Here is a 21781-nt window from a genome sequence, read left to right as displayed (position 1 = left end):
CATAAATTTTTAGTGAAGAAAATTTACTTCAATAGCAAGTGAAATAATTTAATAAATACATTAAAAAGATATATCGATAAGAATCTATTTGGGATACTTTAACGGGTTTAAAAACAATATTATGAAAATACATGTTTTATTTTGCTAGCTGCACTAAAATAAATTTTAAGCTAACAAAACCATGTTATAATCGTCAAAGATAAAATAATACAGTATACTACCATCATGGTGTGAAAAATTGACTAACCTCTACACTAGTCTATTCCGTTTAGCCGAACTCTTTAGTCTATAACTTTAGTCGAACTCTTTAGTCTATGGTCTTTAGTCGAACTCTCTCTCTTTCCTTTTCGGTGGTTCGCGTTGATCCTCGTCCATCTACAAAGATACAAGAAACATCTTTTCCACTGACATTTATATTAATATGTGGGGTATTTGTAATTTTGAACCATCGATTTTATCAATTCGAAGCAACGATAGCCGAACGGTGAAGGTGTCGGACTGGCCGACTCGTGATCCGAGGAACGCGGGTTCGATCCCCGCTGCTCGACTATTATGGTGAGCCCACTCGAAACACAAGCATATTCAGCTTACGAGGGGTTAACGGGACAATTAGAATTCTTAAAAAAATAGGACTATCGATAGTTGCGATAACATTTTTATGACAATAGTATCGATACTCCCTTTATAGCAGTCGATAGCACATCACTATTATTATCGCCCATAATAATGGTGAGTGCTTTGCAACCATAGAGTAAGCGTCTTTGTAATCCCAACCTTATTCTAAAGACAATTTGGCTCAATTCACTAAAACTAATTTACCTATCGCAAACTTACAAAAAATAAATAAATCTTTTGACAATTAATAAATAAAAGTACAAGAAGACTACAACTTGTCGCCATCTTTTGTTATCTAACGAATTGCATTTGTAAAAATAAATACATTTTAAGGCACGTCATAGATACGTAGTTGCCAAAATTATTGCCGCATTACAATAGAAAACAATAAAAATATAACTTTCCCGGCAAAACAAATAATTATATCAGCAAATAATTTGCTTCTTCGTCCCTAAACCACATAGTTATTTTTTATCTGTGCTTCTATTCCCGCCAAAAAAGAACAGATTAGAAATCACACCCGTCAAAATTTACTCCAGAAAGGAGAATCATACCATAGACTTTCTAGTTAATTTCTAAATCAAAAATGTTATTCCAATTTCAATTTAATACAACCCCATTTTAATCAACCTTTTCTTTTACCACGAATAGAATTTGAACAAATAAATAAAATAATTTTATTTATTTGTTCAAAAGACCACATCAAGCGTTTTGGCTGCCTATCCTTTACGCCGTGGGCAGAACCTAAAAAACAAAACCTCGTTGCCAAAGTGACATTTTGTCTTTTAAACAGAACAAGAATCCGCGCTGTCAAAGTGACATTTTGTTTTTTAAACGCCTAGTTCTGCCCGGAGGACATTCGCCGTTCCGGCTCCAAGAGTTTGTCAACGAGCGGACCGGCGCGTTCGTTCTCGTCGGTATCACGTTCTTTCGCTTCGGCTCTCTTCTCGATCTGAAATTTTTGCAACCACATGTTTTTTGATACTCATCATCAGTTTTTATTGGCAGTCAAGCTGTAGATCCTGGCTACACAGGAGTTGCAGCGGTGGGAACGAGAGGTGGGAATAGTCCTGTACTCGTCATCAGCATTTCAGCCACAGGACGTCCACTGCTGAACGTAGGCCTCCCCCAATGATTTCCAGATTGAACGCTTGCCGCTTGGTAAAGATTTGCATCCAGCGCCCAATCTAAGTTAGCCGTGTACCTATTGTAGAAATAATTCAAAACCTTTGACAATAATCGGAAGTCAACCGCGGGGAGGCGAGGTTGCTTGAAGTAACACTAAGGCTGGGTTGCACCATCTTATTTTGAATTTAACAAACGTCAAAAATCTGTCACACTCCATTCAAAAATCTCCGGTTATCGTTATAGTTACCGTTAAAGTTAGGTGGTGCAACCAAGCCTAAATATCTTAATCCGATTAACTTCGACTACAACATGACAAACACCGAAATTAGCATGTTTTCGGCGAGGACACGTTTTCTAAACTTTAAAAGTGACGTTTTCCCATACATTTTTTTGACAGTGACAGCACTTACCGCTAAAAGGACGCCATTTTTTTATTAAAGTCCGGTCGCCGAGCAGATCGAATTCCGTCCAATGATCCCGAGCTATTGCTGTCGCGCTCGCACACTCACTGCGGTCGCCCGTCAGCAATATAATTACGCGCGAGCGATAAGGATGGCTAGCTTGGGGTCATTGGACGAAATTCTATCTGCTCGGCGACCGGACTATAGCTATTAATTTTATGGTCTAGATCAGTGTTTTTCAAGCCTCTATAGAGGGGTCGCGAGAGCTCGTAAAAACTACCTCAGTAAATAATCAGAGAAGTTTTAAAGCTACATTTACCTATATTCGAAATCTAATTATGCAAATGCATAAATGTTGTATAGATTGAAGAATTAGGCCTCTACAACATCTTTGTAAAAGGCATGAAAAAAAAGCGAACGGTCGGGGGGTCGCAAAAAATTTTTTCATACTAGGGGGGTCGCGTCATGAAAAAGGTTGAAAAACACTGGTCTAGATATACTCACATCTGGTTCCCCGAGAAGCGTGTTGGCCAAATAGGGCGCCTTGAGGACTCCGCGCCAGTACAGTTTCTCCAAAGGCCTGTTCACACACCAACCGGCGCAGCGAATGCCTAGCGACCGCCAGTACTGCACCTCGGCACTGTAAATATGTAATACAATATCTGTCAAGACAGGCCATGCCCCAACCTTCTGGCGGAGAGTTCGACCCCTTCTGACGGAGAGTTCGAGTAGTGGAGGGTAGTAGTGTAGTAGTAGAGTAGTAGCGAAGTAGTAGTAGAGTCGTAGTGGAGGGTAGTAGTAGAGTATTAGTGGAGTAGTAGTAGAGTAGTAGTGGAGGGTAGTAGTAGTAGAGTAGTAGCTGAGAGTAGTAGTAGTAGTAGAGAAGTCTGCGTAGGACTGCGTGGGGGCGGGGTCTGTGTGATGTCACTCACGGGCTGACCACGTCCTTGTGCAGCAGGACAGCGCTCACGCTGCACCAGCGCGCCGCCCAGCGCCAGGCGAGCGAATGGAGAGTAGTAGTAGTAGAGTAGTAATGGAGGGTAGTAGTAGTCACTCACGGGCTGACCACGTCCTTGTGCAGCAGGACCGCGCTCACACCGCACCAACGTGCCGCCCACCACCAGGCGAGCGAATGGAGAGTAGTAGTAGTAGTAGAGTAGTAGTAGAGGGTAGTAGTAGTAGAGTAGTAGTAGAGGGTAGTAGTAGTAGTAGTAGAGGGTAGTAGTAGTAGTAGAGGGTAGTAGTAGTAGTAGTAGAAGAGTAGTAGTAGTAGAGTAGTGTGACGTCACTCACGGGCTGACTACGTCCTTGTGCAGCAGGACCGCGCTCACGCCGCACCAGCGCGCCGCCCAGCGCCAGGCGAGCGAATGGAGAGTAGTAGTAGTATAGTAGAGTAGTAGTAGTAGAGTAGTAATAGTAGAGTAGTAGTAGTAGAGTAGTAATAGTAGAGTAGTAGTAGTCACTCACGGGCTGACCACGTCCTTATGCAGCAGGACTGCGCTCACGCCGCACCAGCGCGCCGCCCAGCGCCAGGCGAGCGAATGGAGAGTAGTAGTAGTAGAGTAGTGTAACGTCACTCACGGGCTAACAACGTCCTTGTGCAGCAGGACAGCGCTCACGCCGCACCAGCGCGCTGCCCAGCGCCAGGCGAGTGAATGGAATGTAGTAGTAGTAGAGTAGTAGCAGTAGAATAGTGTGACGTCACTCACGGGCTGACCACGTCCTTACCAGCGCGCCGCCCAGCGCCAGGCGAGCGAATGGAGAGTAGTAGTAGTATAGTAGTAGTAGTAGCAGAGTAGTAGTAGTAGTAGAGTAGTAGTAGTAGAGTAGTGTGACGTCACTCACGGGCTGACCACGTCCTTGTGCAGCAGGACAGCGCTCACGCCGCACCAGCGCGCCGCCCAGCGCCAGGCGAGCGAATGGAGAGTAGTAGTAGTAGTAAAGTAGTGTGACGTCACTCACGGGCTGACCACGTCCTTGTGCAGCAGGACAGCGCTCACGCCGCACCAGCGCGCCGCCCAGCGCCAGGCGAGCGAATTGAGAGTAGTAGTAGTAGTAGACTAGTAGTAGTAGAGTAGTAGCAGTAGAGTAGTCGTATTAGTAGAGTAGTAGTAGAGTAGTAATAGTAGGTTAGTAGTAGTAACTCACGGGCTGACCACGTCCTTGTGCAGCAGGACAGCACTCACGCCGCACCAGCGCGCCGCCCAGCGCCAGGCGAGCGAATGGAGAGCGTCTGCTAAGCGTAGGACCGCGTGGAGCGGGAGATTCTCGCCGTATCTGTGAAAATAATTAATTTGTCAGTCATCAGTGTAAGACTTGGCGCAGCCCACCGATTTTTAGGTGGCCGTTAGTTGTGCCCGATTTTAATTTGTATGAAGAATCGGCCAAATCAAATCGGTGTAATGTGCGCACTTCCATACATGCCCATACTGATCAACTGCCCGACTAAACTATCGATGCTGTGCCGATGCGATAGGGATGAATGACGACTACAAGAAGCTGCTATGTCGCCATCTAGCATATCACACGCGTATTTTTTCTTATTTTCCTATTTAATATTTTTTTACGATGGGTGAAAAATACGCGCGCTTACGTCACTCACTACTCGCTCGTGAATCTTTTATGGATTAAACCCGCTTTCGGTTCCTACTCGGGTAGATGAACAGGCCTGTGGCCTAGTTCACGTATTTTGACAGTCAAGATCTCGCTGACGTTCAGTACCTCTAGTACGAAAAACTTTCGAGTTCGTTTCGTTGCGTATTCAAAGTGTCATCGAAAAATTTTGTATGAAAAATTAAACAGCGCCCCCTATATTATAGCCGCCCTAGGGGGCGCTGTTTAATTTTTCATACAAAATTTTTCGATGACACTTTGAATACGCAACGAAACGAACTCGAAAGTTTTCCTACTAGAGGTACAGAAGTCGTTCCATTGAAAAACAGTTCGGATTCCGTGGAGGGTAGTTGAACGGGAAGCATGGTCGATCTGTTTTAATGGTTTCAATTTATTATTTAATGGACTTTAGTGTACAAATTTGGTGTTATTTTGTGTTCTAAAGTGCAGTGAAGTGATAAATTATAAAAACATTGAAATACTTCGAATTTGAGCGCGCATCGAGTGTCGAGTGGGTTGTCGTATGAACAACCCGCTTTGGACCCGGTGGCGTCTCGAAACCTGCTTACGGGCATACTTAACTCCACGGAATCCATAAAAAATCAATAGAACTGAAACACCCACGTTCTATTGATAACTATGTCAATATTTTTCACTCGACATTGGCAGAAATAAACCTCCCAGAGAGGTTTGGTTGCCACAAAAAAAAAAAAGAAAAACAGGTCTAAATCCGTATTCACAAGGGTCATTTCGATAGTACGATTACTCGATAGGATCGCATTCAGCGATTTGTTGTCGTTGAACTTTTGTTACGTGAATAAGGCTATAGGCCTGGTGATAAATAAAACACTGGATAGTTTCCACCCCGCTCGGCGGTCGGTTGAGTAGTGACTGCTCCGCTCGGCGGTCGGTCGAGTAATGACCGCTCCGCTTGGCGGTCGATGGAGTAATGACCGCTCCGCTCGGCGGTCGATGGAGTAATGACCGCTCCGCTCGGCGGTCGGTCGAGTAATGACCGCTAGCCCTGCGTGCCCCGCGTCCGTGCGGCACAATTATTATAATTTATTAATTACCTGGGTCGGTTGGGTCCGTTCTCCGCGTCGTAATCCTGGGCGCTGAAGCAATACGGACGGTAGCTCACCGCGCCTACGATCTGCGGGTCTTTCTTGCGGATCTGAAGATAAAATAATTAAAGAATAACAAATATTTCTTGTTCGAGATTCGCACGCTTAGGGCTCTTTACCATCTTACAAAATTGAACGGTTTAGTCTCAGAATGTCCAAATCGCAAAATGTTCAAGTCGCAAAACGTCCAAGTCGCAAACTGTCCAAGTCTCAAAATGTCCAAGTTGCGAAATGTCCAAGTCTTATAAGTTCAAAGATTCTAATAAAGAGCTTTCATTTCATAATTTCTTAAGAAACTTTGAACTTTTGAGACTTGGACATTTTGATACCACTTGACATTTTGCAAATTGGACATTCTGAGACTAAAGGGCTAATTCATCCCAAATGTAGCTTCCCCAACAACCGGTTATTACTATGCATTCTGTGGTAATACATAGTGTCCCTTGCTAAGTCCCTTACCTGGTACAGCACGAAAGGGTTGAAGCACGTCACAGCCGCGTACTGGTACAGTGAAGGTCTGTTAGAGAATGTATTTAGGATGCCGTTGATGACCTGCAATATGATATTAATTACTCTATTATTTCTTACTTATTTATTTTATTTTATTAGGAAAACAAACAGTGCTATTCAACTTATTATCTGATAAAAAGCTTTTTTTCTATGGCTTATTCCTTTTGGGTTATTTGACCCAGTGAGAAGACGCCGATTTTAGACTACCGAAAATATACCCCCATATAGTCCAGTCGCCGAACAGATAGAATTTCGTCCAATGACCCCAAGCTACTCATCCTTATCTTTCGCGCGTACCTAATTATATTGCTTTCGCGACTGTGCGACGGGCGGCCGCAATGAGTGTGCGAACGCAAAGGCAATAATTATAATAATTACGCGCGAGCGATAAGAATGGGTAGCTTGGGGTCATTGGACGAAATTTTATATGCTCGCCGACTGGACTTTAGATATGCCAATTACTAAACATGGCATTGATATTGATCATTAGTTTCGTAGATGGCGCTATTTAATACTACCCTGTGGTATACAATATAGCAATTTCATTGGTAGAATTACTAATTATTATTGAAAAAATCACCTGTTTGTCTTCCCCCTTGACATCGATGATCATGCGCACTTTGTGTTCCAGCAAGTAGTCCAACGCATCGTCTAGAAGACACAGGTGCACCTCCTTGAAATGGTGCCTGTGGACAAAAGACATGTACAGTCAGCGTCAAATACACTCGACATCAAATAAATCGACCCTCCCGCGACGCGAACTTTAAAGATTTTCTTCTGACACAATCATGGTGCCCCAACAATATTGGTGTTATTTGAAAGCCAAATAAATATCCTTAAAGAAAAACACATTTCATTTCTTAATAAATGATTAACATATACCATAAATGTGACTTGAAAAAAGACCTCACTTTGGGCTCACCTCTGGGATCAATTACCAATTTTTATGGTTATAAAACCAAATAATGATCTCAATTGTCCTCTTTAACAGATTGATAGCGATTAATCCCAACTTAACAGTTTTATAGCCATACAAGTTGGCTCAAGCGGGAAGTACCTCAAAGTCAACACAACCTTATTATTATTAGCTTCCCTTAGCAAGATCCTGGCTACACAGGAGTTGCAGCGGTGAGAATAGTCCACTTAGCAATTTTTAGTCTATTTCCTCTATCATTTCAGACAACTGACATCAATTTCTACTCACCTATTAGGATGTGTAGCCCCTATATCGATGTTTTTGATAGACTCCCAGTCCATGACCCTGACGTCAGACACGCTGGTCCCGGCCAGCCTCTCCAGGCCCTGGTCATGGAGAAGGACTAACTGACCGTCCCGGGAGGATCTCACGTCCAGCTCCACAAAGTAGCAGTCGTGGTCTACACACTGCAATGGAAGACATATTGAATTATCTTGACGTCTTTTAGTCTACACTGTAGGAGTATGGCAAAAGGAGGACTTGTAATACAAGATTTCAGGAGGATATGTCTTGCACTGTCTCCCTCTTATTAATAAAAAGTTTTAGTATGGAAATGTCACTTTAAAACAGTGTTCAACTAGGGCGTAACTTTTTATCAATAAAAGAGTCTGGGTATAGAATAGTGTAACATAATAAATAAGAATGTGTTGCATTCAATAGAGTGTTAAATTTCACTAAAATGATTTATAAAAAATACTACTAAAGAACCAACTAAATTAGGATTTAATTACAACTGGAATCCGTTTACTCATTGAACCGACAAAAAATACTTTGCTTTTAGAAAACTGAGAGGTTTATATTCACAGAAATGGATTAGTTTATATTATTGCTGTTGGGTACACAGTACAAATTGACACATTATCTATGTTTACACAAGTATTATGATTTATGATAGTTATGTATAAATATAATGATAGTATAGTTATACTGGACTATTATGATCTTATTACACTATCTATCTCATAATTAACACTTCTACGATAACTATAATGTTAAATAAACCACAAACTTACGTATTTGAAGGCCTCCAAAGTATTCTCTGGCGCATCCAAGCCCGCGCCTCTGTGCGCGATACATCGCACCACTTTTTCGGGATGTAGTTCGCTCTCCTTGCTTCCAGCCTCAGGCCCGAAGATACTGACCACATTATTGTATTGTGGCTTCTTCAATCTCGTCAAATAATACGCAGCAACACCCAATAATCCAACATCGATCCCGAAAGGCAGAACTGTGTGCAACATCGAAATTATAACATAAACTAAATTGAAAACGTAATAAAAACTATTTAGAGCGAATGTTATGATCGTTATGAACATTTTCGTTGGTCGTTCGATATGTGTTATTCTAAATTTAGGTTAGAAAAATCGAAAATAAATAAATTGGAGAGAGAGGGAGGGGCTAATTTTGACAACTGAGTGATGTTTCTTTGACAGGTGCGTTTGGTTTTGTTTTGGTTAGTCGAGAAGGCTGCGCTTACGTTTCGTTTCTGCTTTGATAGATATTTCAGATTAGTTTTTCCCGGGTTCCTTCACTGAGTCCCGATTACGGTAACTTTTAACGTTTCCAATCCAGACACGCTTCTCGATTCTGCGATACGATTGGTCGTTCAACAGCGTACGTCAGCTGTTTTGACCAATCGTATCGCAGAATCGATGAAGCGTGTCTGGATTGTAGACGTTAAAAGTTACCGTAATCGGGGCTCTGGTTGGGTTGGGTGTCCTTTAGGCCGTGTTTTGCCTTTATACACAACAACAACAAAAAACATGTCAACAATCAACATTTTTGTTGAATGTTTTGCTGATTGTGTATGGAAAAATACGCGCTAGAGACCCGGCTAAGCTGTCCTGCTTTGAATGTTATTAATGTAGGTATGTATACTGTTACTTAAGTATCTAACAGCTGCATTTTAGCGGGTAGGCTAAGTTACGTGGCTAGATAAAAAGTAATGGTCTCTCAACTCAGCGGTTCTGGGTTACATTCCTATTTCTAATTTGCCAAGTGAATTGAAACACAATTCTTTTTCATAACATTTAATTAATTATATCTCTCTATTACAACAAACAGATTCGATTAAGAATAACCTAAGCTATTTTTGACTTCTACGCTTAGGCTAACAACTATTTGCCGCTAAATTCACACACATACATCTTTACCAACAAAAACCTAAGGTTTAAACTCAATAATCCGTCTTCCAATGGGCCTGCGCAATATTATGAACCTGATGATGTGTCGCAGCATGAAAAGCATCGTCTCCACCACGGTGAGCACACTGGCGCCGACGAACAAGGCTGTGGTGCCGCCGAGAGACGCTGGAAGCAGTGGAAAACATTCTTGATTTGACATAGAATTGTCAAATTTAAAGCCGGGTCTCCCTCCAGTCCGGTCTGCCCTACACAATCAACAAAAACATGTCAACATTCAACAAAATTGCAAACAAAAATGTGTATTGAAACAATGTTTTTAGTTGATTATGTAGGGTACTGGAGGGCTCGCGTAGTGATAGGTACATCTGCTGAGAAAATGGTGCCAAAATTCGGTAAAAGCTGGACATTCATGGTCAGTTGAACTGATAAGTTTACTTGAGCATGAATGTCTAGCTTTAGTCTTGCAGTGCTGGGTGCTGGGTGTAGCTGAAGAATCACACCACTGCCATCTTGTACCCTAAGAAGACACAGAGAAATTCTGGTATTATTTGTTGCAATTCACGAAGGCGAGTGAGCTTTACATATGTGTATGTGTATGGTAGTGGCTCGCTACTGTCTTAACTATACCTAAGTTAATAACAAAGAAAGTGCATCTTACCTCCAGATTTTCAAGAACATCTCTGATAGAAGACACACCATGCAGCTAGAAAACTGTTTTTCTCGTGCATCAAAAGTTAATAGTGGACCACAACCGAATCAAAAATTGTTTTTGTATCTTTTCCAAAAAAATCAGTTTGGTATTTTTTATTTTAAAAGCTGGTCAAAAAGCAAACCACACCATGCGTAAATCGACCAACAGCTTCATGCATGCATTCTAGTTTCCAAACCGAAAAGGTCCTCGAGCGTGAATATGACGTCACGATTGAGCCTGAACTTGGGCGGCATCATGTTGATCCTGACGGCCGACACGCGGTCCTCGTCGTCGACCATCTCCGTCACATTCATGTAATACAAATTGTCCAGATAATAGTAGAATGTGGGCAGTTAAGAAAAATTCTTCTGATTAATTTCGTTGCGGGTCCAATGACAGTTTATCTTTCCCCCGGGACAAACTTGACCTGACTACACAGGAGTTGCAGCGGTAGGAATGAGGTAGGAATAGTCCCGTAGCATAAAAATGCTCGGCCGTTTGGTGTAGGTAGTGTAGTAGTTCGGAAACGGACTACTATGCCGAGAGGTCCCGGGTTCGATTCCCGGCCGGGCAGAAATTGAAATTATGAATTTTAATGTATTTTACAAAAAAAAGTAAGTTATTATTATGTTTATATCCTTTGTCTAGTACCCATACATAGTACAAGCTTTGCTTAGTTTGGGACTGTCCAAGGATTGTAAAATGTTTAAGGATATTTATTTATTACATATTATTATTAGGATATTTAAAACATGACGATTACCTACCTATTTTATATATTTTAGTAATGAAACTTTTTCGTTAAGTTTTTTTTTTTTATTAAGCGGGTTTTCCACTGCGAACGGAGCGACCCGTTTACCACGCAATACAAAAATGCTTTTAGAGTCGAGTGAAAATGACAGAGGGCAAAAAGAGTAATGAGCTCCCGAACTCTTTCTCAGTAGAAAAGCAAGATCGCTCCTCTAGACATCCCTATAGTCTTTTTCACCTAAGATGATCCGTATGACGTTTCGAGTTTGAACGATTTAGAGATGTCACATAACTAAACCATAGCGATTTATCTATCGATTTTTTTTTGTATATAGTATAGTTTTTAAGTTTGTAAATTACCTGTACAAATGGCAATGCCAGATTTTGTATGGAAGGTGGCGTCTTTTTTTTTTCGCGCGGCCATCGACCATACTTGGTTTTTTGATTACAAAATAGTGTAATAAACCAAACTTACTATGGCATGTATACCTCTAAACTCAGTCTGAACTGAGTTACGAGCATTAGAAGTTTGATGATTTTCATACTAGATTTGCTTTTTGCGCGCAAGTTTTGTAAGAAATTGCAACAAAATATTGCGCTATTTTTTTATTGCGCTGATTCTGCTGCTTATTGATGTCTGGAGCCTTTAATGGATGGTATTGTTTGTTTACACACACAATGTCACTATTTTGTTGCAACTTCTTACAAAACTTGCGCGCAAAGAGCAAATCTAGTATGAAAATCATCAAACTTCTTATGCTCGTAACTCAGTTCAGACTGAGTTTAGAGGTATACATGTCATAGTAAGTTTGGTTTATTACACTATTTTGTAATCAAAAAACAAGGTTTGATCGATGGCCGCGCGAAGAAAAAAAGACGCCAATTTCCGGCATTGTCTTTTAGTTTGTTATTGTTTAATAAAGTTGTTTCTTGAGAAATTAAAAAAAAAAAAAAATTTTTCGAAGATTTAGTAAAACCTACTTTTAGAGAATTATTTTATATAGGTGTTATTTAACAAAAAACATGTTTTTTTTTTTAATTAAAAATATTATTGTAACAATTTTTTATTGATAAAATTCAAATTTCATGGTTCGTGTTCAAAAAAACGATTCCTAAAAAGTACTGGTTCTGTTTCTTTAAATTAAAAACTATTAATTTATTTTCAATGCGTTTATTAAAGTCAATAATCGAAAAATATAGTTGATTTTTGTGATGTTTTTAATAACTAAGTATTCACTGCAATCGATTAATGAACCGCGGAAATAATCGATTTTATTGTACAAGAAATACCCCAGCACTAAATCTATTCCGTTTCACACATTGCGTACATGAAATAAAAACTGTTTTTACATCGTATTTAATTAAAATATAATCAATAGACTCAGATTTTACTATATATTTCAAGACAAGTCATGAATTTTTTTTTATTATATTGCTAATAAAATACAAATATTTTTTCAAAAACATTCTGCATTTGTAGTATGCGTAATATGGATAACCTTGAAGTGTCATACGGATCATCTTACGTGAAAAAGACTATAGTAATTCCTCTTTGGCAGTGGAAAACGGGCTTTAAAGCTATGGCTATAGTATTTCAAATCACTGAACATAGAAATAATTATTTAATTACTTAATGAAAATTGACGGACCTACCTGGCTCCCTAGTACAAAAAGAAAAAGTAAACTGCTAACGATGACGCTTCACTTTCCCGCCAAGAAGTTGGATAGATAACCCAGAAATTGGAAAAACTAGGTCGATGACTTCAGCAGGGCTACTCCGAAACGCTGTTTACACAGTTTCGGGTCTTTCTGTCACCGTCCCTCATTCTGGCTTCTCGCTTTGCGTGAGAGGAATAGCACTATTCGAAACTTGGCATAACGTTTTTCGGAGTAACCCATCATCCTCAGGTCAATCAATAATGCTGTCATTTTCAAGAAGCTCACCTATTAACGACCTTTTTTGTATGAGAATAGAAGTTGAGCTCGGAACACTGAGGAAGGCAGGAGCATTTGGCGAGGTTCTTTGGCAGGTTGATAAGTATTTCGACGTTGCGGCCGATGCACGCCATCCCAATCGCGTCGCAGGGAGCGCCATCTTGAAAACAAAATTGCTTTTGGCGGGAACGCGGGCGATGACCTCAAATACAGCGACGACACTGAACTGAATTTATTTTATCAAGTTTTATCACAAAATGTTTACTGGAAAACGCAAATGGTTCCGATTTTTTTTTGTAATGACGTTAGCTTGACAGGTTTGGTTGAAAGACAACGTCGTTGTATGTGCCAGTGTGTTCAAAAAGTTTTTATTTGACATTTGAATGAACTTTTTAAATGTGAGGTGGATATATGGGAGCATTATGGGAGGATGACTTAGGATGAGGGATGATGAGGATACGTGTATTTATTATACCTCCTTTGACATAAAAGAAAGGCCGGCATCCGCAAAACATCAGCGCCATTCGGTTCCTGCAGTGCATCTGGCAAAGTCCGAAGCTGTAAGCCTAGAAAAAAACAGCAGAGAAATTAAGAACAGGCAATGGGCAGTAGGGCACACAGCTTGTAGAGCAAAATGCCGTTAGGGCAGAAAAATTCTCGAATGACGGACCCGAAGTTTAATCTCCTAATCAGTAGAGTCAGGTCTGGTGAAGGCGGGAAGCTAAATGCGGGCAGTTTAGGACTTGTCGTTGTGAAAATCTTTGTCGGAAGAATTAAAGAACTAAAGTAAAAATAAGAAACAGGAGGGCTATCTTCGACTTATGGTGTCCAGCTTCTGCTACCGGCTTTTCATGAGACATCGTTTGCTTACCCTGACAGAGTCGCTGATCCACTCATCAGGGTAATGGCACCGGCGCTGGTCAGGTCGGAGCTTCTTCACGCTTGGTGAAGCCTGGATCTCGACAGCCTGGGTGCATTAATTAACATGTGAACACCGTGTTATCATTATCATCATCATCAGTCGTCTAATCTTTGGGATTCCGAGTGAAGCTTTCTTCCACCTTCGGCTTGATCGTCACAGTTTGGTTCTTTGCTTCTTTTTTATTTTTGCTAGTTTGATTCAAGTTTGTAAGAGCTTTCCAGTTGAGGTTAAAAGAACCATTCCCAAGTAACATTTTACTCCATTTAAGAGTTCACATTTAGTTCCAATGTGTACTTAAAGCATTAGTACAGTTCACTCGTGATGTATAAGCTGTATTATTGCAATTAATTACACCTATACCTGTCTAAGGGACTTATAGGAGTGTAGACTAGTGTAGAGTTATACTTTTATACGATTGTTGGTGTTATAATANCATTATAGAATTTTATGCAGCGTGTGAGTGAGCGTGTCACTTTTGTAATACATTTTCGCTCCCCAGTTGGCTGGCAGCACTGGATAAGGTTCGGTGACAGACTGGTGAATGCCCTGCCTTAGTGTATGAACCAGTTAATATCAATCAAGCATTAATTGACGATTTATTTTGTTCCTGACCTTAAAGTCGATAATCAGCTCCTCCCCCGGCATTACCTCTCCAGTCGGATTGGAGATTGCGGTGGATATCTCGAACGGAGAATGGACGAAATACTGTCGGAAACAAATGAAGATCAAGTTTAAACAGGGGATTTCATCAACCTATAAGTAGGTACTCGTAGTTAATTAATTCTAAATTAGATCTCCAACACAATTTTTCACTGAATATCAACTGACTGTGGTGAGATTTGAAGATATGATCAAGCGCTTGCAGTCGGGTGACTGCTGATTGCAAAAAGTCAAATGCATCAGCAATTCAGCATAACCTAATTTAAAACTATTTGCAAGCAAAAATAGGGTAGATATTAAAAGCCAGAACTACCAGATTCAAAAGCACATTATTTTAAACCACCTTCTACAACCCCATTGAGTTAACTGCGCACCTGACAGCTGTGACGTCACATCGACGTTGTGGTACTGATGGGGCGAGCTCGGGGAGGTGTGCGGATGAGTGCGAGGGAAAATTGCATTCCAGCGAGTTGCGCAGTTAGCTCTATCAGGTTTATTTCCCTAAATACTTACCCTAACACCATTGTTCACGGAGTCGATCCTGACATAGCACTGCCCGCTATGGTAGTGGCATTTATGCAGTTCAGTCTGGTGCCATTCCAGGTCTGGCAGCATGAACTGGAACCTCGCATACATCGAGTTGAAGGTCAGACACATGCCCACCTCTGTCATGACTGGCATCCAGAACACCTGGAAAAATAACGCGTCTAAAAACCTATATCTACTATAGATCAGTTTTTAAGTCCTCCAAATCGGGACGAGTACTTTTCGTTTGGGACCATTTGGAAAACCGAAAGGTTTTGGTGATATTGAAGGTCTGTAAGGCCGGGTTCCCACTATGCCGGACCGGCAGATCTCCCGGTCCGGTAAAATCGCCGGAAGGCCTAGCGGCGGTACAAATTGTATGAAGCTGTTCACATTATCCCGGATCCGGCTTTTTCGCCGAGCCCGGCATTTTTACCGAGCGTTTTGTCGCTACAAAATGCCGGCAAAATCACCGGACCGGAGTAATGTGAACGAGTTGCGGCCCACCCCGCCGCGCCCGTGCTTCCCGCCCTGCCCCGCTCGTGCTCCCCGCACTTCATTCGGCTCGGATTTCGGATCCGGTGTCCGGTTTCCGGCAGAAATGCCGGTCCGGCATAGTGGGAACCCGGCCTTATCGTCACACGTCTCAGTACAATTTTAACTCCACCATTGATCAATACTTCAGGGCAATAATGAGGGCCAGTCACAATATCTGTGGGGCCAGTGCTGAGAAGGAGCAGCTCAAGAAACTCAGTCACTTCTGTCAGCCTCTTAATCAACAGTAGAAACTAGAAGAAAACTACATTTTTAGCTCATCACTTAAAACAGCCAGAACTTTCTCAATATCTTCTACTTCTACACCTTCTTTTCAGAAGTTATAATAGCGACAGAAAGCTGCATGGTCTACTCAAGATCCTACTTCTAATAAATCAATACAAAACTTAACGTGATAATAAGCTTAATTTATTTATTTATTTATTAATGCAAAACACTTGTAAGCTTACAGAGCAGGTCCAAAGCGCTTACAAGCTTAAAAATAAAATAAACATATCATAGGTACACTTAGGTCACAAATAAAATAGGTAACTACATGCAGTTTATAAATTAAATGGCCCATAATTAATCCCCTTTTTAATGCGTACCTCTTTAATAGAGTCCGATACCATGACCTTCAGCAGTATAGTCGGGTGCACGCTCAGAGCCAGCTGCAGCAGATCAATGCCCCTGACGGACTCATCGTTCTGGTACTTCCAGAAGTTCTGCAGGTTGCTCCTGAAGGACACGTCGGTCACCAGGTCGATGAAGCCGGCGTAGTACGCGTAGCGGGTCGGGTCAGACTCTTCTGTCACGTTCCAGTTCCTAGAAGTGATGAATAACTTAACCAAACAGTATGGAAAACTGCATCAGCTACGAGTATGTGAGCTAAAATTAGCTAAACTAGGGCTCAAAGAGGCCTCGGCTCCATGTCAATGACCCCGTAGAACACCGTCGGGTTTTAGTGGATAGGCCCCGCCCTTCTGGCTGGGAGTCCCACATAATCCACTGACCACCCCCATCGGCCAGTGGCTTGCCAGTGGTTATGCGCAAAGCATTTCCCGACGGAAAAAAGGGCTCTAAAGAGGCCACGACGGCGCAGCACGCGTCCTGAACGAGACTTCAGATCTTCTTCAGATTTATAATAATATGCTCTGTCATGTCATTATGTCAATGTCACCCCTCCCGTGCTGCTCCCATACCTTAGGCACTGACTGAGTTAGGCGGGAGACCAATAACTTTTAGCTTAGCTTTTGGTCTGTAACCAGCATGTCTTATAAACTGATCACCAAAACACATACACACATACAACTTATGTACAGTGAGCCACAGATCCAGCTACCCCTTACCGTTTTTTCTCTCGCTGTCATCAAATAGCGATTCTTTGCGATAGAACGAGACAACATGACTGGAAATGGGTAGCACGAACTGTGCCTGTCCATATTACCTTACACTGACAGACAACTCCCTCCAGCATCAATCCGTATTGGTCGCGTGACGATAGTTGTTTGCCTCAACTCTTGTTGAGCAACCTATACCTGACTATCGGCCGACAAAAAGTTTGTAAAGCTTCAACCACACTAAGACCCTTTTCACATGTTCCGGTTGCCGGCTAACCGGCGGCGCCGGGTACCCGGTGGTGAAGTGTATGGGCATGCCGGATTAATTACGCCGGAACATGTGAAAGCTACGTACCATGCCCATACACTTCACCACCGGATACCCGGCGCCGGTTAGCCGGCAACCGGGACGTGTGAAAAGGCACTAACGCGTGCAGATCGCCGCGCCATCGCCGGCGCGATCATAGGTCAATGACAGGTCGCGCGACCCATGACAGTCCGCGGTTGATGTGGCTGAAGCATAAGTCTGCGGCTAGGCTAGGGGTAGTAGCTAACATCTCGATGGCCAGCTTGGCCTTGTCGGGCTCCACGCGGTCGGTGAAGCAGGCGGTGACGGCGGGGAAGGTGCTCCACCAGCGCCGGTAGTCGCGCTGCATCGACACCACCACCGGCTCCACGTTGTACCTGCAGGAACATCCCAATGAGATCAATCAGTTTAGGATGCGCGCCGCGATAAGTGGTTATTATCACGCCGTTTTATCGATTTTGCCCATACATTTTGACGTCGATAAAAGTTATCACGGCGTGCATCTTAGGACTACTGGTATACTAGCTTAGGACGGAGCTGCGGACGAAACTTCTCAGCACGTGCCCATGTTGTCTCGAAGTGGTGGTAGGGAAAACTATTTGGGACGTGTATGTATAAGTAAGCGCCCTGGAAAGGACTTAAAGTACTGAATAAAATATTTGTATTTGTAATGTCTGACAGACAGCAACTGGAAGCTCCGCCGAGTTTTACTGGGTAGGCCCCATCCTTCGTTGGGTGGGTACTACAGCGGAGTAGAAAGGGCTGGGGGTGTAAAAATTTGAAAATCTGCCACACACCTCTGTTTCACTCCACTTTGGTAGGTAGTGTCGGGAAATGATGATGAATAATGATACAATGTGGGTGTGCATGGGCGTATCCTTAAAGTGTACAATGACATAATCTTAAGGAGTACCCTGCTGACAACTCAACTGGGAATACAAAATAACTTTCGAATTCAGACGGTTTGAGAAAGTAAAATAGTGCCCACCTGGATAGCTGGCTCAGTGCGCAGTAGACCGCACCGAAGAAGGCACTGAGGGTCAGCACGAACCAGAGGAACCTGCTCGAACAAACTTTAAGAATGTGTAAAATAATACACTCCAGCTTCAAAAATAATAGGAAAGAGGTACGGATGCTGGCAGCAGGACCAGTCGCTGTGGAAATCTTTGGGTTATGGATCTCCCTCATCGAAAATCTATATATATAAAAGAAAGTCGTGTTAGTTACTTCGCTTATAACTCAAGAACGGCTGAACCGATTTAGCTGAAAATTGTCAGGGAGGTAGTTTATAGCCAGGAAAAGGACATAGGATACTTTTTATCCCGTTCGAAATTAAAAAAAAGTCTGCTTATTTATTGCCATTAAGGCGGAACAAAGTTCGCCGGGTCAGCTAGTAACCAATAAAGGGAGGACACCGAACATGGTGAGGACTTATTAAAACCTTCTTGGCAGATTGGGATCAAGCTGGCCACCAAGAAAAAAACCAAGATTTGCAAATCGAACTGCCAACTGTCAGTCCCGTCATTTGACAGCACAATGTAAATTCTCGTTTCCCAAAGAAATATAATATAGAAAATTGCCCAGTATTTTGTGTTTACCTTTCGCACCAGTGCACTTGGTCTTTTACAGTATGTTTTAATCCATGCAAAGTGGTTTCTCGGCAGAAGCCCGCGTAAAGTTCGTATACAGGAGCTATGGAGTCCTTGGTAGACTCCATGATAGACTTCGTGCGAGCGAGACAGCTGAATATTGCGGTTGGTTTTCTTTTTCTGTGGTCTTTTTTTCTTTCCGACATCCTGGACTCCTGGTAACTACTTTATGATGTAATAAAATTATGGTGTCTGCTTCCAATCAAGTAAATAACCAGTATTCTCAGAATACAGAACAAACCAGAAGGAGTGTTCGATAACATTTCTACGCGGCAACTTGTGTCCAAAATACTTCCCCTCCCGCGCCCCTCTACCCCCTTTAGTGTTACTAGCGCCGTGTGACACCCCCATTTTTGGGGTAAAATTATGTAATTTTTTAAAGAGATGTTAAACAAGTAAAAAATAAGTAAGTGAAATAAGTACACACGGCCAGTGTTAACTATCCATTTCCGTTTTTGCTCTCGCTCTTATCAAATGGTGATTCTTTGCGATAGAACGAGACGACATGACTGGCCATAGGCATAGATAGTACCTACCTACCTATGAATTTAATTTTTACTCCGAAGTAACTAAGTGTAAGATGATTATTTATTTCTATTAAATAGTGTAATATATGTACTATATTTTATGTAGGTATAATATGTTATTTAAAAGTCAATTACAAAAGTCGAATATAAATTTTAGAATGCCAAGTAAAACAAAAAAGAAACTTAAGGTTCTTTATTATGTAAACATATCGACAACAAAACATTTGTTTACGGCGCAGTAGTGCTTTTAGTTTAACTTTTCTTGGAGTCAAAAACAGAATCCAAATCAAAAACATCACCAATACTTAAATTTGATTGCGAGGCAACTCTGGCTGTGTATCCTGAAAAAAAATCAGAGTAAGTATGTAAGCAATAATTAATTACTTAAAATTATTATTAAATATACAAATATTGCTGCTGCTGATCTGTTGATACCAATGCCTTACTTTTGAATAAATGGGAAAGTATGAAATTCACGATAGTAATTTATTATCTCCTCATTATTAGGGAGTAATATTATAAATTAATTCAATATATTGAAATCAAATCAAAATCAAAAATATTTATTCAGTTTAGACCACAAGTGGCACTTATAATTTAATTAATCAGGTTGTCATGTCATGGATGAAATTACACTAAAAACTAATTAAAACAAAAAGGATGGGGAAAATATTCCATTATTCTGTGGTAACGCTAACAAAATTAACGCGTGAATTTTTTATAAGTAGACAAATGTAATTCAATATAAAAAAGTAGGGTAAAATATTCCGTTGACCTGTGGCAACACTTACAAAATACAACCGTGATTTTTTTTGAAAATTATTATTTAATTAAAATGAATTGGAAATGTGCTACTTACGGATAAAACATGATCCCATGCACTTTCTTCGTAATTCCAGTAGCATTCTTACATGTTGGAACGGCACAAGACGGCATAATTTAATTATAAAGTGTCAATCTGACGGATATGTAAACAATGCGCGCGCCGGCCATTGACTGATTGCTCTAAAGTCAAAGTAGTGCGATTTGGAGTACTTTATATGAATACACATTTACGCCCGTTGACGGTTTCTGGTTTGTTCCGTATTCTGAGCCAGTATTAAGCTTTTTCAAGTCACTTAGAAGTAGTTTCTACAATTTTTCCTTTTAAATGCGTGTTTTTACACGAATTTTCCTGGAAAATACGTAGGAACCTAGAGCACGCACTGATCATGCGTAATAAAGCATATCAGAAAGTCATACTACTTAATCCATTAAGATATTTAGATTAACCACCTATTATTATGTCTTCTAAATTCAGTCAAATGGTGTAATTGCTATTGTGGTAAATAATACGTCTTATCTTAATGGATCTTAATCGACTAATTGGTTTATTGTGTTGTTTGCTTACAGGAGCTTGCTTATTGCTTCAGAAGCAATTTGACTTATTTATTTTCCTTCCCAGCTTACCCAAATTGGAATTAACCTATGTTTAGTTGTACCTTTTGATAAAACTAGCTTCTACCCGCGGCTTTGCCTGCACAAGCTATGGCACAAGCGCAGATGTATGTTTCAGTTAGCAGGCGGACTGACGCTAATCCTGGTGTACTAGTACTGAAAATTGACCCTTATTTACTGAGTTTTAAGGGTGAAGACATAGGTAACGCGCGGTTTATGTTCCAGGTAGCAGGCGTTCTGACGCTCATCTACCTGGCTTACCAGTACTGGGGCGTACTGTTCAAGGGGCAGCTTGACGACGACATGGACGAGTGCCGGCACTCACCCCGGCTCTCCCGCTCGCGATCCAGGTAATGCCAACATTCAAGAAAAACCTAACCTAACCTAACCTATGCGCTAGAATATTAAGGCTGGGTTGCACCATCTTACTTTAAATTTAACAAACGTTAAGTCTGTCAACTCCTTGCAAAAAACGTCGGTTCTGGTTATAGTCACTGTCAAAATAAAGGTGGTGCAACTCAGCCTTAGTTATCTGTGGTAAGCTTTTTGGCGGGAAATGGAAGCGTCATGTTTGACAGTTTTGTTTTATTTTTTTAAATCTGCGTCTGCGCTGCACGGCACAAAGATTTGAGATTTAGGATTAAAGTCAGTCCTTAAATAACGTTAACTCCTTCGCGTGAAATTGTTATTTAATTTGAAATGATTCCTCATGAATATGGTCTCTAATTCCTATTCAGGTCTGCATCCCGCTCCAGAACCAGGTCAGGTCACTACGACTACAAGCTGGACGACAAACACAGTCGCCGCAGGAAGAGGCGCTGCCCCGACTGCAGTCTTTGCAACTTCGAGCAATAACCCAAAAACATGATACCTCAACTGGACAACAGATGGCGCTTTTGGAACCGCTGGCGCTACTAAAAATGCCCATTTTCACTACTAGATGGCGCTGTGAGTGCCTGTTTTTACTAACAGATGGCGCTACTTGAATGCCAG

The 21781-nt window shown here is 41.5% G+C and overlaps 1 protein-coding gene across 3 annotated transcripts; it reads right to left on the bottom strand.

Annotated features, from left to right (window-relative positions):
- Window positions 1-1385: 1385 nt before the first annotated feature.
- LOC114353011 (uncharacterized) lies at window positions 1386-20978 on the bottom strand. 3 transcript variants are annotated; one of them, XM_028304805.1, is made up of 17 exons: window positions 20445-20978; window positions 18774-19038; window positions 18164-18235; window positions 17424-17552; window positions 16137-16353; window positions 14983-15159; window positions 14422-14514; window positions 13759-13854; window positions 13363-13453; window positions 8381-8595; window positions 7596-7774; window positions 6972-7077; window positions 6341-6433; window positions 5831-5931; window positions 4293-4421; window positions 2649-2784; window positions 1386-1567 (listed from the first exon to the last, which is right to left on the bottom strand). In XM_028304805.1, the coding sequence occupies exons 2-17, from the start codon at window positions 18968-18970 to the stop codon at window positions 1454-1456; spliced, it is 2145 nt and encodes a 714-aa protein (XP_028160606.1). In that variant the 5' UTR covers window positions 18971-19038; window positions 20445-20978; the 3' UTR covers window positions 1386-1453. The 3 variants fall into 3 exon arrangements, with proteins under 3 accessions (XP_028160606.1, XP_028160607.1, XP_028160608.1); XM_028304806.1 differs by having other exon boundaries at window positions 18774-19046; window positions 20453-20978; XM_028304807.1 differs by lacking the exon at window positions 20445-20978 and having other exon boundaries at window positions 18164-18370; window positions 18571-19031.
- Between the last annotated feature and the right edge of the window lie 803 nt (window positions 20979-21781).

Source organism: Ostrinia furnacalis, unplaced genomic scaffold, assembly GCF_004193835.3.
Source record: "Ostrinia furnacalis isolate ACB-3 unplaced genomic scaffold, ASM419383v2 OfSCF1534, whole genome shotgun sequence".
Taxonomy (NCBI): Eukaryota; Metazoa; Arthropoda; class Insecta; order Lepidoptera; family Crambidae; genus Ostrinia; species Ostrinia furnacalis.
This window is presented reverse-complemented; position numbering and strand designations above follow the sequence as displayed.

Bases quoted from the DNA above. Each gene is read 5' to 3' on its own strand.
- LOC114353011 (XM_028304805.1), bottom strand. From the start codon at position 18,970: ATGTCGGAAAGAAAAAAAGACCACAGAAAAAGAAAACCAACCGCAATA. The intron at 17,553-18,163 runs GTGGGCACTATT...ATGTTCCTGCAG, and splicing joins GCACTGAGCCAGCTATCCAG to GTACAACGTGGAGCCGGTGG. The intron at 8,596-13,362 runs GTATAATAAATA...TGTTGCACACAG, and splicing joins TTTCTTTTATGTCAAAGGAG to TTCTGCCTTTCGGGATCGAT.